Source organism: Maylandia zebra, linkage group LG13, assembly GCF_041146795.1.
Source record: "Maylandia zebra isolate NMK-2024a linkage group LG13, Mzebra_GT3a, whole genome shotgun sequence".
Taxonomy (NCBI): Eukaryota; Metazoa; Chordata; class Actinopteri; order Cichliformes; family Cichlidae; genus Maylandia; species Maylandia zebra.
The window spans coordinates 27,185,550-27,203,014 of record NC_135179.1 but is presented as its reverse complement, the minus strand read 5'-3'; the positions used below and the strand labels follow the sequence as shown (position 1 = coordinate 27,203,014).

The window sequence follows — 17,465 nt, the reverse complement described above, 5'->3', positions numbered from 1 at the left end:
GTATCAGCAGCCACATCATCAAGAAACACTAGAGATCCAGTTCCACATGCTAGTCGTACATGCCCTTTCTATACCCTTACCATTTTTAACAGATAATGTGGTATGCTTCAGATCATGAGACGTTTCTCTCCTTTTCCATACCTTTCTCCTTTTCCATTTTTGGTAAATCTCAGTTGCAACTGCCAAAACCATTGTCCAATTACTTTTGAGCCTATGAAAGTGGCGGTAAGTCTTAAACAGCACTGCTAATATAGCGCTTTTGTTGCCCGAAGTTAAAAATTCTCAAATTCAATTGCATACAAATTGTTTGATTTAAAATCCAGTGTGGTAGTGTACAGTGAAAACAAATAAATGAATAAATGTGTTAGTGTCCACAAAAAAAGTAACAAAAAGAATGTGAAGGTAGCCTGCGAAGTGATTGCTAGCTTGCTAGCTTGACGTGGGTGTCGAGGTAAGGCTTTCATTGGGAATGAAGGTTCAGTGGGAGGGAATAGTTAGTAGTGGAACTCGGGTAACATATGTTAGAATACCAGCATACGATAAATATTGATGCATATTGAGCTAAATGTTTTTAATTCTCTGCCACTGATTTTTGTTTTACAGCAGCTGCACCAAAGGCTCACGTGCACAGTCACATCTAGGGTTGCCAACTCCCTGAAAAATAAATAAGGGACACCTCGTGGCCAGGGCCGGGCGACCCAGTTGTCTTCACCCTTCCCAGTGTGGTGAATTTTCTAGCTCTTTTTTTGTGTGTGAAATTATTTTTTTAACCATTTGACTTGAAGTTGATTTAAGTAGATGCATATTCTTTGTGATATGAACACATGTGAAACAAATGATCATTTAGCCATTTATTTTTAGCTCAAAATGACAACATTAACACATAAAACAGGTCTCTTTCTTAAACAGAAGCCTGTCATGCTTAACTTTTGAGAATATAAGTAAATCTTTCTTTAAAAGCACTCTGTCCTGCTTAACTTAAAATAATAGAAAACAATAGAAAGAAAAACATTCTTGTAACTGTGCACATTTAGTGCATTTAGTACAATTGGCTTCAGTTGAGGTATTATTTCAGCTTTTCTAATGCTAATCAGCTGCTCCTGTTTGTAAACCCGCTTGTTCCCATGATTACGCATCATAACTCATCATCATTATTCATCTATGTATTACTTTTATGTATTAGTCATCTATTTGTTGTAATCATCTATCCTTGCAGTTGTTTATTACACAAAATAAATTATATTATCACACTTCTGGCCACATAGCGCTGATATTCACTGCACATGCCCATATTAACGTTTTCCAGCCAGGTGTTTTCCTTTTCCCATTCTTCCCTTTCTCTGAGGGGAACAAACATTGCTGCTCTAATGCTGGGCTTACACTGTGCGGTTTTTGGCCCATTTTGAGCCGATTTTTGAGTGATCGGACCGATTTTGGCCTTCGTCGTGTAGTATATGTGGGGTAACGAGAAGCGATTAACACCTCACGACCAGCTCCCGATCATCAATCGCTCGTGAAGGTGTCACCACAGGCGCTCACACTGCTCACGCGCAAACACGTAAACGTCGGTGAAAAAGACGGAGCAGCTTGGCTGTGCAGCGTGTGATCTGGACACAAGCGATGGAGGCACAACTTGTAGAACTTCGAAAAGGCTCGGATGAGCTTTCCAATGTGGCCTCAAAAAATGATCACGACCACAACAACCGTGAAAATAGTTGGATTTACACTGCTGCTCAATCACAGCTGCCTGATCAATGTTTTTCATTAGCAATTTAGCAAAGTTGATGGTGGTGGTGTGTGTCTGTGTGAGTGAAAGACAGAGAGAGCGAGCGACAGATTTTCTGTTATAACCTTCATGTTATGGAGGCACAGTGTGAGCACTCAGGTCGCATCAGAGCATCGGGCCGTATAGTGTGAGACCCTGCATCGTGACCTACCAACGTCTAACCCCTGCGAGTCAATCGTGCAGTTTGAGCAGGAGCTGAATAACGTGACTGAAAAAATCGCACAGTGTCTGCCCAGCTTTGGGTGTACTGTCGTCCGAGACTTGCACCGCAGTGTCAGCGTTTGTTTCCCTGTTGGCCATGCTTGTTGTTGTTATTAGCTCAATACGGGACGTGTACTTTTGTTTCGAAATACGGGACGATTCCGTATTTTAAGGGACGGTTGGCAACCCTAGTCACATCCAACATCATATCTAACTGCTGTGACAAATTCAAGGATAAAACATCGTTCCTCAGAAAACAAAGCGTTTGGAAAATGGTGCCTATGACCTAAACTTATGGGGTAAGTACGTGTCTGTGTGTGTGCGTGTGTGTGTGTGTGTTATTCCCATTTGCGAAACAGCATGTAATGCAGCTCATTAGTCACCCAGGACAAACATGTCAATATTTTGATCCATGTTCATGCACGCAGGACTTGAAATTCATACAGTGTGGAAACTTCTGTGCATGTGCGTCGTGTGATTGTGTGTGTCTGTGTGTACGGGCGTGTTCCTTTATGCTCGGAGGAAAGCAGGCAGCGCATCTGACCATATGCTGGAGGCAGCCTGCCTATAACGTGTGTAAGACTAGGCACGTGAGGTGTTGCTATCAAACTGCAGCTGATAGCAGTTTTGTCGGCTTGCAGAATTAATGTCAGTTTGAGGCGGGCACGCTCTACTTCCTGTCGTTGGTTTCAAACAATTGTATCAAGCCAAGTGTAACCGTAGGAGCGCTCAAGCTGTGTTTCTGGGAATGCTGCCATGGCCAAGCTGGTGCACGGCTGGCAGGCCCACTTAGACACGCATTTAAACATGCTCTCTCTGTCTCGCGCACAAACACACACAGGCTCTTACGCTGGTTATAGCATACTCATTGGGACCCTTTGCCTAAACCCTGTACATACACCCTACATCATATGCTCAACTTCAACCATTTTTCAACCTTGAGCTAATGTTAACTTAGAAGGAGAAATTGCCCTCACTTTACATGAAAGCAAAGCAATGAAAAACACAAACAAAAACACCTGCTCACCAGAGGAGCTCAAACTCTGAGCTTAACGCCCAGCACTGAAAACAAAGTCGACTTCTAAATAACGGGATGTTGCGTTAACAAAGAAGCCTGACTCTAAAGCATCTCTGGTGTCAAGCGGAGGACTTCTGCTGTGCTCACAGTTTGGGACTTTAAAAAGATACTTTCAATTAGAGGCAGAAAAAACGACGGAGGCACGCTGCGTCTGTAATTACCGTGCAATAGATGAATCATCATCCCAAGGAACAAGCTCACAGAACATCTCTTCTTTAGTGAGACTTAACAAAAAAAAAACTTTCACCAAACTCATTAAAAAGTTTGCGTGTGCTCTGTTACCTTTCTTCTATTGTTTGTAGTTCTCTGGCTGCCAACAAGCTGCAGCTGGTTTAGCCAATTTCTTGCCCCTGCTTTTAACGTATTTATGTGTGGAGCTGTGAGTAATGGCTCAGGGGGGGGAATCCACTAAGGTGTAGAGGAAGCAGGATGGATGCCCTAACCCTTCTTAATTAACTATTCATGAGACAATAGTCGCTCTCTATTTAGCTAATTGGACCATAGCTTCTAAGAAAAAAAGAAGTTTGCAGGAAAGTGTCAAAAAGTAACCTTGGATGTCTCAGTGTTGAAGTCCTGGCATGTTTTTCCCACTCCAATCAGTCAAAAATTCTGTGAACAGGCAATTATTCCACAAAATTGTAATTGTATTTTTTTTTTCAGATTATAATAAAACTTTTTGTAGGCATGGAAAGTATTTAATTTTGAAGTCATAAGCTTGACTGCCAGAAAATGCTTCTGCTGAATGCTTCTAGGGTTAAACTAGAGGCCTCAAAAGTCAACCGCCAGGTCAAACCACTCTGTTTGCTTCCAGCAAATACAAACCCAGAAAATAAAAGTGTACCCACTCCCCTCCTCCCCTTACACTAAAGCTCTTTTCAGCTTCACATTGAGAAAAGCTTTTAGGTGGCAAGCCCTGCTAAGTCTGTGAATGACACAAATGGCAAGCTTTTTTTTGGTTCCCAAACCTGAGGACGTCTTCCACAATAAAGCCCTTTGACCTGGCCAGCTCGGTCAGAAAGCTTCTCCTGCTGCGGCCCATTTTCCTCTCCACCAGGTACAGCCTGACATCCTCAAACTTCACCCTTTCACGCCTGGGAGCGCTTGCTTCGGCCGGCCTTGACCTCTTCCTCGCGCGAGGCACAATAGGAGTGTGGAACATCTCTGAGATGAGCTCTCTAAAGTATTTCTGCACCTCTAGGAATCGCCGCTTTTGTGAGTTTGTGTCGGTGTTGTTGTGCGCCACTTAACTTCCATCCAGGAAAAAAAGAAACACCTACTTTGGTAATGGTGCAGTTGTTTTTTTCACTTGTGGCTCTCTCTCTCTCTCTTTTTTTTTTTTAATATTTGGGAGCAGAGTTGGTGAGAGCTGGCAGACAGGAAAAGCCTCTGGCAACAGGTGTTGAGGATTTGGTGTTTACCAAAAACCACCTGCCAAGATCGAGTGATTGAAGATGTGAGCGGGAGAAAAAAATAAAAAAAAAATTTCTTTTTTTGAAAAACACTGTGCTGACGTGGTATTACTCATTTCCAGTGGAGCATTTTCAACAAACACACACTTGGAGGAAGTAAACAATTACTGATCCAGTAGCTGCTTCTTCCTCTTCTTCTTAAAAAGCTGCTCATAAAGTTTTCATGGACTTTAAATTCTGCTCCTCTCGACTGCCAGCGAGGCCTCTCGCTCCTGGGAGACGCCTGAATTCTGGTCACCTCACAAACCCCTCACAGCTGTCCTGCCATGTCCAGTTCGTCTCGCCACTCACCGTCTCATTATGTCCGGACCAAGCCTGCACCATCTGCTCTGCCGCTTTAATTAGCTTACTGCCTAAAACTGAGAGCCGTTGTGGGCATTTCCCCGGAGAGCCCGCAAGCTCGTGCACGGCCTTTGCACACATACAGGTACTGTATACGCAAGCCGTTGATGATTAGGAGCGTTTATCTGGGGAATACGGCTGCATATGGATCAGACAGAAATGCAGACTGAAAATAGATTTAATCAGCTGAATTCATCTATTCCTTTTGTTTCCAAAGAGGTAATTACAGCATGAGCCGTTGTCTCCTGTTGTTATGATTCCTGTGCTATGGCGGTGAGGAATGTAAAAGAAAAGGTTTCAGCGGGTCTTTGCTGTAATTGTCTGCAATAATGGATCTGCTTCAGTAGACCAAACAGCAATGATTTGTTGATTTAGGCGAGGGTGATGAAATCATTACAGGCCTTTATTCTACATCTAATTACCACAGGCTCTGTTCATTTCGTCACTTTAATAAGCACACCTTGTTTCTGTCTGCTACACAGAAATTATTACACAGATCTCATTACCGCCAAGTTCTGGGGGTTAACGGGTGTCACGGGGCAGACGCCACTAATTGTTTGACTGTTTACCCCCACCCATCCGCCATCCCAATCAGTCAGTTGTATATGAGGGTGCTGGCCCCCATCCAAACGTGAGACCGATGAAATTCTAACATCACTAAGACAAATGGCTCTCACACTGCCAGCAGCAATCGTTGCACGAGCAATGAATCCAATTTCTCTTTCACCTTTCTTGTGTAGCTCCGTGGGTGCAAGAGAAAATTGTCTAATAATTACAATTATGGTGCATATTCAGTTCCATTTAGAAAGGACAAAGTGACAGTCATATCTTGATTTTTTTTAATAGTCTTGTTAGACTATAATAAGCCATAATAAGCCATTACAAGCACACAAATATTCAAACAATGCATGCTGTGCTCAAAGAAAGTTCACGTACAATACTGGAATCAAAAGAAATACAATAAAAAAGTAGCCAGACCTCCACATATTAGACAGACAGACAGACAATTTGTAGCTAGCAACCTTTTGCAACTTTAACTTAATTTAAGTTTCAAAATACCAGTTTGACATGATGCACTTTGTGGTGACATGTGCATTGTTAGAACCATCAGAACATGGGTGCATGCATGGACAGCGTATGCAGTAATACCCAGGTAGGATTTGGCCTTTGAACAATGCTCAGTTGACACTAAAGGGTCCAAAGAGTACCAGGAAAATATTCCCCACAACATTGCACTACCACCCTGAGCTCTTGATACAAGGCAGGATGGGATACATGCTCCAATTAGCTTAAAACTCGTTTTAACTTCTTTCTGCTAAGACGACAGTATAGTCAGTTTATCAGAATTTTTTAACTGCACTGCTCTGCTGCTCCAAAAAAATGTTAAAAATGGTTAAAACATACTGAAAAAGCTACACAAGTCTTTAAAAGCTCAAGAACAGCGGAATGGAAGCTCCACTTTCATTCCAGGAAGTGGGTTTTGATGGCCGAGCAGCTGCATCCAAGCCTTACATTACCAGGCCAAATGCAAACCATCAGATGCAGTGGCACAAAGAACGCCACCAATGGACTCTAGAGCTGTGGAGAGATGTTCTCTGAAGTGATGAATCACGTATCTCCATCTGGCAATCTGAAGGACGAGTCTGGGTTTGGTGGTCAGCTGTTATAGCTGCAAACCCTATGGTTTAAAAATAGGATGTTACTGAAGTTCATATGCGTGCGAAGGCATATGAACATTTACGGCAATACAGTGTATCATGCAAATAGCAAATATTAGCAGCAGGCTCTATTAAGTTACATTCCACCACTTGTTCTGTCCATGTCCTCATCTGATATCACTTTGCATTGCAAGAGTAATTGCACTCTAGTCAAATGGCATTGGTAGGATGGCAAGTAGTGATGTCTGACCTGAAAGTATCTCTCCCCCCCACACACACACACAAAAAATATATATATAACAAAAAACGTAATTAGGTTAACTTAAACTTATCAAAGTTTCCAAAAAAAAGCTGAATGAAGGAATGCACTCTACTTGTGGCCATCTTCAGAGAATAATGCAACCTAAAGAGTCTCATGAGTGTAATAAGATCACCCCCTGAAATCAAAATCCTTTATTTAACTGTAAATGAAGCAGGCATGAGCTAGGATGTAAAAAACTAAGTCCCACTGTTATGAAACTTTTGTTTCAGAAGTATTTATATAGAACGAGGAAGTCCCCGCTTCCCTATTCGTTAATGGCTCATTGTATTGTATGGGACAACTTTAAAATTTATGAAGACATAAATTGCCACACCACTTATGGGTTAAGAGAGAGAGAGAGACGGGAAACGTGTGTTGGTTTTAATGAGGTGACCTTGCTGTGTGTACTTCTCCCTGCTGAAGCTGCGCTAGAGCCGCGGTGCGTGACGGGTCAGTCTATTACTGTACTTCCAAAAGCACACTCGTACTCAGAGGTTCCCTGTAGAGACAGAAATGAACCTGCCGTCCAGAGAGGAGTGCGAGGGGTGGGACCAGGCAAAAGTAGCCTTCTTACTGTATAAGGTGAGTCCACTGGAAATGGGAGAGATGCTTGTGTTTTGTCGCACTTTAAATATTCACCAGTTCATTCTGAGGGTCACGTATAATGTTAATGTTAATGCACATAAGCGGCTAAAGTGTTAAAGTAAGACCAGGACATTAGATGACTGGAAGTTAAATGTTTGTTTGATTCAATAAGTATGTGTAATTAGTCATTTAAAAATAGTGAATGGATATGTTTACTCTCCTCAGAATAATATGCAAGAATGCGCCGTCACCGTAAACAGACTGAAAATTAATGGACAGAGATTTCTGGTGAGTCTTTCCTCATTTGTACCTGAATAATCCAGAAATGGCTCTTTCTCCCACACAGTTACATAATCTACTAATCCACCCAGGATCATATCAGGGTTGTGGTTGTGTTCAGTTTGTTATTCTAATTAAAATGGTCAAATCCTGGCGAGCAGTTGAGGTTGGTTTATTTGTAACACTCTCACTCTCTGTTACTCTGGCAGACATTTTTTTTATTGTTTTCTTGTTAAAATGTCACTGCTTGACGAACACACTTTTACTATGAATCTAAAAGCACGTTTCAAGTTGAAAAACAGGAGAGTTCACAGGATACGAAACATGACAAAAGCCGGTTGCATTACTTCCCACACTTGCTCTTTATGTAAACTGTTGCCCTGCTAATGTGGAAGTCTGTGTATCTGTTGTAACTTCTGCTTTGGTTTCACCCTCGCTGCTCTGTCTCCATCATCCACGCCTTGCGTACAATCTCTGAGGCCTTTCTCATAGCTACCGAGAAGCAGGCTGCCAAACTGAGCGCAGCTGAGTGCCCCTGTTCGGGAGAGAGTAAGGAGTGTGAAATGAGTCTCATGGCTAATAAAGCTGTAATCCCCACTTACTTAAGTAAGTATCTCTAAATCTGCTTCAGTCATGAGGGGGAACGCTGTTTAAAGAGGATTTTATGCAGCAAATAACTGAAGTGAGGGTTTATAACTCCCTAATATTTGGTGTTTTGGGGGATCTTTATAATACTTCAGTAAAAACCTCCCACACACTGCCAAGCCTGAAGAAGCTTTCATTCATATGCATCTTTTAAGTGGACGCTTATGCACACTTCTTGCCACGCTCTAAATTAGAGCAGCGGCCTAGTCGCCTATTCATTATTCAATGACCCTGAGCTAACTCTACTTTAGGTGGGATATTGCATCACTGAAGTGCATAGTTCAAAAAAAAAAGATGCGGATTTTATCAGTCAAATTGATTAATACTTCAGAGCAGAGGCTTTGATGTGCACGTTAACATCACCAATCTGAAATATACATATACATACAGTATGTGTATCGATTGATAGATCTCCTTAGCTATGGATCCAGCCAGTGCACGCTTAAGTAAACCCATGCTTTTATTGAGTGGCTGCCCAGCTTTTTAGTTTAACTAGCTTCAAGGTTGCGGTGTCTGACAGACATTCCCCAGTCAAACTTTTAAGCTTTTTTTTAGCCAGTATTTTTACTGCAGCAAAGGAATTTGATCTATAAATAAAATCCCCAACCAGCTTCTCGATGGATCACTTTTGGATGAAATTTCCTTCTGCTGTTCGGTGTCCTCAGAGGCTGAATCACGCTGACTTTTGTAAACCTCTAACTTTTTCTCCAGTGCCGCAAGAGGAGGTCGACATTTGTGGTTCAGAGCAAAGTGGCTCAACAACAACTGGGTTCACGGGCATAAAATTTGCAGCAAATATTCTGTGTTTTGTTTTGCTCTTGACTTTATACTTTGCTCCACAAGCAGGTTGGCATTTTTAACTATTGTGTAGCATATGCAAGCAATTTGCACAAATCATAGACTGTATATAATACTTCATGTTATATAATTCGCTATTTTAAGTTCTACAGTACAGATATTTGTGGTTTGATTACCTCCTGGTTGTCCCTCCAATCAAATGCTCCCATCAGTATCATCTTGTTAGCATTGCTACTAGAATATATTAGCAAGCTGATTTTAGGCTGTTTTGACTGTATATAAAATATGGACACCTGCTAGTTTGTGAAGGCTTTAAGCATGTTGGCTGTCACAGTGAAGTGGGGTGTGATAAGCAAGGGCCTTGACTGAAAAATCTGAGCACTCTTGTCAATCACAAGGTGGATCCTGAAGCATTAGTGGCTCTACAAGTAACCATAATTTACAAAACAACCAGACAGAGAAGATTTCTAACTCACAACTTATACTACAGCCCAGTCAGGAAACTGTTTTCTGAAGTTATTAGTGGAATCCTTTTCCTATAGACAACCAGTCTTTGTCAAACAACCAGGAAGGTCGCCCCCTAATGGTAATGATAAAGAATGCAGAAGCTTCACTTTTCAGATCTGGAACGTTACAGAAGAGTTATGGCACTACATGTTCACTGGTGTTTATGAGCATGCTTACAGAAAGTGTATAAAGTTGTCTGTGTTTGACTGAATAGCTTCATAGATACATATATTTGGAAAATATCTGAAAAAAGTCATTACTGTAAAGACATTTGTGTCTTTGAGAAAGGTTTTGTTTGGATTTTCAGTTGACGAAATCCAGCAGATGGTGCTCTTTACTTTCTCTACTACGAGTGACGCTGCTCATTGCAACTATCCAGTTCCTCTTCTATTTTTGACAAACATCCTGAAATTGCCCCTGGCAGTGTAATGTCACTTCCTTTATTTTACAAGAGCAACCTTTTTTAAAGATTCAGTGGTTGAATCATCAGTGTGCTTCCGAAAATATGCGAATATACGTTTTTGTATTGTTTGAAGGGGTTGTGTTTGCCTGTGTTGACCTAAAATCACATTTGACAACAACTGCAGTGTTGTTGACGCTCCAGCGACATCACTGAAACAACTAATTATTAATAAACGGAGAATTTTTAAAGGCATTATTTGCCTCTTCTACAGGTTTTTAAAATCCAGCAAAGAAGAAGAAACATTTGTAGTAAGTTATTTTTGACTCATCAGGAGCTCAGCGTGTGTCCAGAAGCAGAGCAGGGCCTGCACTTTGGTATCTGAATGTCATCCAGCGAGCATGCTTCTGCTGAGCATTGCCTTTGGCTTATTTTACATATTCATGTGATGTACAGTGGCTGGAGCAAAGGTCATAAAATCCTTTTTTTTTTAAAAAGTGTAAGCATGCAACACAGATCTGAACTACTTTCATATGGAAACGTCATCGTCAGCTCCTGCCTCGAATGCATCTTATTCACATTGCACCCACAACGCGTGGTCACGATTTAGCGGTAAGAATGAAAGGTGGGAAAAGAAAAACAGTTTTATTCCGTATGAGCGGTGGGTGGCTGTATAATACAGTACGGAGCGGAATGACAGACAGTCAGCGCAGCGCAGATAAAGGTAATCTCTGTCTTTTTGATGCCACATTCGCTCACACAGGTAGACAGGTTAAAAGCGATATGTGGAAGCAGAAGATCAAAAGAACTGTCAGCTTCCATCTCTGTAATGCCGCCTGTGTGTGGCGGCTATGTGGGGAAGCCACTTTCAGCTTCGGTGTATCACATTGACATTACAAACAAAGGCCCCTCGAAAAAAAACCCACATATGCTTCCATTGCAGATGCTTCCTATGGAGCACATATAGCACATCTGCATATAGTTGCCACTTTATTAGGTGCAGGGTTGGACTGCTTTTTGCATTCAGAAGTGTCTTGTGCTGGAAACATACCTCAGAGATTTTAATCCATACTGACATGATAGTATCACAGCTTCGTGTCCGTAATGCGATGCTCCCAGTTCCACCTGTTAAAGAGCAGCTGTAGGGTGTACCTAATAAAGTGACTTGTATACGGGCCAGCAGTATATATTTCTGTTTTGCCGTTGGCCTTAAAAATCTACAGCGGCACTCTGCAATAATATGTCCTCAGCGTAATAAGCAGTAATTCTTTAGTCTCACTGAATCTAATTTGAATTTTGACACAGCTGCCTCGTAATGGATAACAGAGCCACAAAGCAGGAAAAACACCTTAAACCAGAATTAGCTTGTCGACATCCAGTGTAGATTTGTGAACATGTGGAAAGTCTCTCACCTAATGACAGTCATGAGACCTTGTGCAGCTGCCGTGAAAGAACCGAGGGGTAATTTTGTGGCCGTGTAGCTGCGAAGCTGTTCTCTCTATCGTGAAATGAAACTCGTTTCAACGAGAAGTATTAACAAATGTTCGGTGCGTCAGACCCTTGCCCTTGCTGTTTGCCACTCCGACAGCAAACCACTCATGAACAGAAACAAGAATAGTGGTCGTCTGTGCACCTGGTTTAGGGTGAAACCGAGATTTCACACTGACGCAATGTAGACTTTCCAGTGGGATATTCTGTGATTTTAATGTGTTTATTACCATCAATAGTTTTGAGTCACTTTTAAATAACAGTTGGAAAATTTCCTCATTTATCTTACAAGAAAAAAACCCACCCTAGGGTTGGTTTTTGCCAGGCCTGCTTGGCTTGTTTGCTTTAAACATGCTCTCCACCTTTTTAACAGTTTTAGCTCCCTTCCACCTCTTAAATGTGTGTATTTATTATATAGATTATGAATGGTATTGATTTTGAGGGCCATTACAAACTAGGTTAGACTATAAATGCTATTGTGTGCTGCCTGGTTCATGTGACATACTTGTCCCTGTTTAAAAATAAACTACTTCTACAAATGAAAGCTAAAATCTCACTTTGGTTTATTACATACGCATGAATGACTGCACAGGGAAGTAATTTCAGATATAGCCTTTATCTTGCTAATGCTACTATCAGTATCGTCAAGGTTAAAAATGTCACATCATGACAATGAAAAAATGGTTTACAAGAAGACTGTGAAAAGGAAAAATGCCCCATTCACATTTACTAACAGGCCTGACGGAAGATCTAAAAGCATGTAAAGCATTGCAGTGTGACCATGAGCATTTTTAAAATGATAAAACGTGGACTCTGGGCCTACTGGAAAAAAGGGAACGGATGCACCTTGTAGAGCTGTTGTGTCTCATTTGAACAAGCACAGACACTCCTATAAATAATTCACTGTGTGAGCTGTGCCTGAGTATCCACTGGGGCAGACTATTTGATATTTCATTCGGTGTCAAAAGGCTAAGTCTGATTTTATACAGATGTTTTTTTCTTCTTCCTGTAAGACTGCGTGATGATCAAGTGTGTATCTGCGAGGGCAAGGATCAGTGCTTTGAAGGAGGCACAGTCTTTCATATTAAGCGATCTCACTTTTAAATTTACAGATGATTAAATCCCAATCTCAGTCTTAAAGTGCTTCAGCTATGCTATGGGCTTATTCCTAGAGGTAATGCGGCTTTTTGTTCAACCGAAACACACACATCAAGGTAGTGTGAGCTGAATTACTAACTCCCCTCCCTGTTTGATTTCTCTTATAAATAAACAGCTACTGTTTAATCAGCTTAACAGCATATCATTACACAGGTTTCACATCATACTTATTGAATAAAGGACCAATTATACATCATTCTTACGTTAAATTCAGACGCTTTATATTACAGCCTGTTATGACACGCCTCCGTCGGGTCACGTGACGTCTCGCAAACTAAAATTCCCAACTTTTCCCAAACATTTGTGGCCGTGGATCCTCATTACATTACAGCAAATTTAAAACGGAAGAGAGACAGAGCAAGTAACGACCTGGAGCAATGAATTATGAATGAAGAGGGGAATACATAATTTAGCGGAATTTGTTGCATATTTTATGGTAATCATTTTCCTTTCATTTACAAATCACAAACGCCTTACTGCAACACAGACATTATGAATACGACAAAAAAAAACCTAATACAAGCGCAGTCGGCTAAACTTTTTTTTTTAATGTGAGATCATTTAGAAAATTGGGTAATATGATAATATGGTTGGGATTTGTTTGTATTAAGACGAGCGAGCCAAACCTGAAGGGCGACAACAAACAAAACAGCCAACGTTCATTTAATGTTGATTTCAAAATTATTTTCTATCAGCTTTTAGTTTAGAATTAATTCTTATAAAAGCACTCTGTTAATAAAAAAAAATATGTTTATCCTGTGTTAGTAGATATTTGGGCTCATAAGCAAGACGCTCAGCCCACAGCTTTCCTGTGAAATTACTGGAGTATGTTACCAACAGCACTTTTAGGTTCGTGTCTGAATGTGGCTAAACTGTGCCCTTTTTTGAGCTACAGCGAAGTTTGAGCACATGTGCCTCCAAAAAAGGCCCTAAGTGAGATGCTGCCATCTTTTGTTCCTAAAGAGGTAATGCATTCATGTCTCTTCTGCTCCAGTAAAGGTGACATCCTCGCCGTATCATCTCTGCTGAAAGGAATCACAGCGATCTGTGATCTCTGTAGTCTTTTATTTTCCTCCCATCCTGTCACATTTTTTTAACAGTTGATTTCTCTGATGTTCTTTCAGAACCTGAGTGAAAGTGACTTGAGCAAGTTTAGTCTCATCCACCAGCCGTAAGTAACACCCTCGTACCTCTGTCATCACACCCCTCAATCATATCCTCCTTTTCTCTCCCCCCGTCTCCGTCCTTCAGTTCTCCTTTTCTCTCATTTCTTTTTATTGTTGCTGCTGCAGTTTGACAAAACAAACCACAGGCTGACTGATCTCTCTGTCCAGAGCTACAAAACATTTCACAACAACACTAGCTGGCCATTTCATTAGGTACGCCTGTTCGACTGCTCATTAACTCTAATATCTCATTAGCTGATTGCATGGGCAGCATCATGGATGCTGGTGCCAAACTGCAAACCATAAGCATTTTTTTTCTCTTAAAAAGAGAAAATATCCAGTGAGTGAATGTTCTCTGAGTGAAAAGCTCTTCTTGAGATCAGAGGTCAGAGGAGAATGGTCTGACTGCTTTCAGCTGACAGGAAGCTCCAGTGCCGCAATCGGTTAGCGCGCGGTACTTATATGACAGAACACTGTGCTGTTGCCGAGGTTATGAGTTTGAGCTTCATAACCTCGGCACCTGGAGGACAGGTGCAGCTAAAGGCTAGGTTTGTGACCAGTGTTGGTCAAGTTACTTGAAAAAAGTAATCAGTAACTAATAATGATTACTTCCCCAAAAAAGTAATCACTTTACTGATTACTTATTTTTGAAAGTAATTAGTTACTTAGTTACTTTTTAGAAACATAATTTACAACCTGAATAGGTGATAAAGCAATAGATCTTTCAGCCCAATTCTACTTTCTGCCTAATCTATCATATAAAATGTAATCAAATGGAAAAGTCTCTTTTTAAAATTTGTTTTATTAGTTTTAATCTTTTAACTTTATGCATCAAGCAAAAAATTTTATTTTTTATATAGTGGTTCTGTTGCTCTATTTTCACCTGTAGCAGGATTGGGGCAGGCGGAGGTTTGCCCTGGTGCAGGTTTGCCGCAGCGGTCAGTGGAAGAATCCGCGAGTTTGTGAATTTACCATTCCGTGGTAACACACTCGGTGCTTGCTCGGAAGTTAAGGGGTTTTTCCGCTGTAAAAAGACGTTTTCTTCCCACGCAGTGAGCAGCGGACGCTAATGTTTTTGGCACTTTTTACGAATCAAACTCAAAGTAAGGTCAGTACTTCCATGCTTTAAACACTGCATGGTGTTGAATCCTCCCAATTCTTTGATCTTTGGGCTGAAGGAAGAACGGTGTATAAATGCTCAATCAACAGTCATTTTATTCCATACAATTCTCATTATTCCATACAACACTTTTGCGCAATACATCCGGATGGGAGATGTGCCGATGAGGGTAACAGCAGATCTCGAGGTGTATGACCATTTCTCACATTCTTATAGCTTCAGCCCCCCTCCAGCGTCATAAAACCTAAACATCCACATTCTTTCTCTCTCAGTGAGCCTAAGTTATGACCTTGGCTTCCTGTGCAGTATGTTCTGTTCCTTTCTAATCAGACAAATAAGGCCATGATTCTCTGAAAACAGTATTTCTTATAATGCAGCTGTATCATACATCATAAAACAATATCACTCATTCACAATAAATCAGCAGTCTAATGTAACACAAATCAGTTTAATAAATGTAATAGTTATCCCCTTTTTCTAAGTCAGGAGAATAATGCAAACTAAAACTACATAATAATTTCACAATCTTTAATTAGGGGTATAACATGGCATAAGATGATATAATAACCTCAAAATTTATCATACTCTCTCCCACACTCGATATATTATCCATTCTTGATCTGCACACAGCTGTTGCCACGAACGTCGCACTCGCTTACGTCATTGTCATGAGACACTCACAAAAGAATCCTGGTTTTAGTAACGTAGTAACGCAGTAACGCAGTAACGCAGTGTGCTTACGGGAAAGTAACGGTAATCTAAATACCTTTTTTGCAATAGTAATCCCTTACTTTACTCATTACTTGAAAAAAGTAATCAGATTACAGATTACTGCCCATCTCTGTTTGTGACTCCCACACAAGTTCGGTTCCCTCCCGGTATCCAGTAAGGGTCCTGGCTAGAGCTCCATGCTAAAAGCCCTGGAATGGCGCGGCTATGTCTGCAGCTCGGACACAAGCATTTCGCTACATGTTCAATAAATGTTGTACTGTGCATGCGACAAATAAAATTTGTATTAAGGAAGGTAACAACAACAATATAACCACTCATTACAAAGTGTGCAGGAGTGCGTGTCTGATCGCAGAGCACATCAGACCTTATTGCAGATGGGCTACATTAGCAGAAAACCACACTGGTTGCCCCTCTTGTAAGTAAGTACAGGAAACCAAGGTTACAATTCACCCAGGCCAACCGAAATTAGACATTAGAAGACTGACCTATAGAAGCAGTAGACTCCAAATGATAAAGTGTGACTGCCCCAGATCTGCTTGTATTCATGTGTAAATAAGAGAAGGAGCAGAAATGAAATTACAATATTTGTGTGTGTGCTCGCGTACAGCTGGTTTCCGCTGGATCTGTGTACATGCACAGATGTGTTTGGGGAAGTTAGGGTGTCTGACTGCACCTGCACATGTGGCTGCATGTGTGTTCTTGTTTGTATGGTATGTACCCGTTGATGTATTCCCGTGTGTGTGATATAAACAGACACCATTAAGCTACAATTACTTGTTTCAACCGGCATGCTCTGTAAAAAAATTAAACTAGAAAATAAAAAATTAAATTAATTATTACGTGTTTCTTGAAAATTATGCATTATTAAAATCTAAGTGAAACTTTTCTTGCGTGGAAAATTCAAATATTGTAACATAAATACAACATATTGTACTTAAATCTTAGAGTGAAATGTAAAAATATTTATCTCATCATTTTAAAAGCATGTACAAAAGTCATTAGCTGAAAAAAAAACACATCTTACCAAATAACCACTTTAAATCTGCATCTGTAGATATTCTTTAGACATTAGCAACAAAAATAGACAATTTCTTCCCATTTGTTTAGTGAAATATACCAAGAAATGCCAAAAATAACGCAGTTTGACAGGGTTAAAATAGTATTTTTGCACCAAGAAGGTGATTCACAAAGACTTATTAGCTAGAAAGAAAACTTGGCTTATTTCTGTGTGAGTGTACAGTGTGTCCACCAACACTGATGCATCACTGGGTTAGAAAACACACTATGAGTCATGGATTGGTCTCCCCAGAGCCCGGACCTCAACATTATTGAAACAGTGTGGGATCATCTCGACAGAGAACGAAACAAGAAGCAGCCAAAGAAGAGCTTTGAATGTCCTTCAAGACACGTGGAGAACTACTCTTGAAGACTACTTAAAAGAATGACATGCAAGTTTTCTTAAGAGAGTTCCTGCTTTTTTTTTTCTTAAATAAAGGTGGTCATACCAATTACCGATTAGAATTGTTCAAACTGCTTTGCCCTATATACTGTGTTTCCATATGTTTGCACTTGTTTCCATAAATGGGTGCACTTCTTTCCTTGCAAACTATAAAGAAATGAAGAGTGTCTCCAGATATTTGCACACTGTAAATATTTTATTTACCAATAAAATTGGTAAAAAATAGCAACTACAAATTCAAATGTAAAACTGGAAGCCCTGAACTTCCATACTTGGTCTTTTATTTTCTTTTA

The 17,465-nt window shown here is 40.6% G+C and overlaps 2 protein-coding genes across 2 annotated transcripts in view; one reads left to right on the top strand and one right to left on the bottom strand.

Moving 5' to 3' along the window:
• The window catches only part of dntt (deoxynucleotidyltransferase, terminal), a 106,303-nt gene extending 102,079 nt beyond the window's left edge, over positions 1–4,224 (bottom strand). The window contains exon 1 of the mRNA XM_004554552.3: positions 4,031–4,224. Within this exon, the coding sequence (XP_004554609.3) occupies positions 4,031–4,224 (194 nt within the window). The remainder of the gene's footprint in view (positions 1–4,030) is intronic.
• A 3,034-nt stretch (positions 4,225–7,258) lies between these two features.
• blnk (B cell linker) overlaps positions 7,259–17,465 on the top strand; it is a 25,715-nt gene continuing 15,508 nt past the window's right edge. Inside the window, exons 1-3 of the mRNA XM_004554549.5 lie at positions 7,259–7,417; positions 7,646–7,708; positions 13,820–13,866. Of these exons, the coding sequence (XP_004554606.3) occupies positions 7,349–7,417; positions 7,646–7,708; positions 13,820–13,866 (179 nt within the window). The 5' untranslated portion in view covers positions 7,259–7,348. The remainder of the gene's footprint in view (positions 7,418–7,645; positions 7,709–13,819; positions 13,867–17,465) is intronic.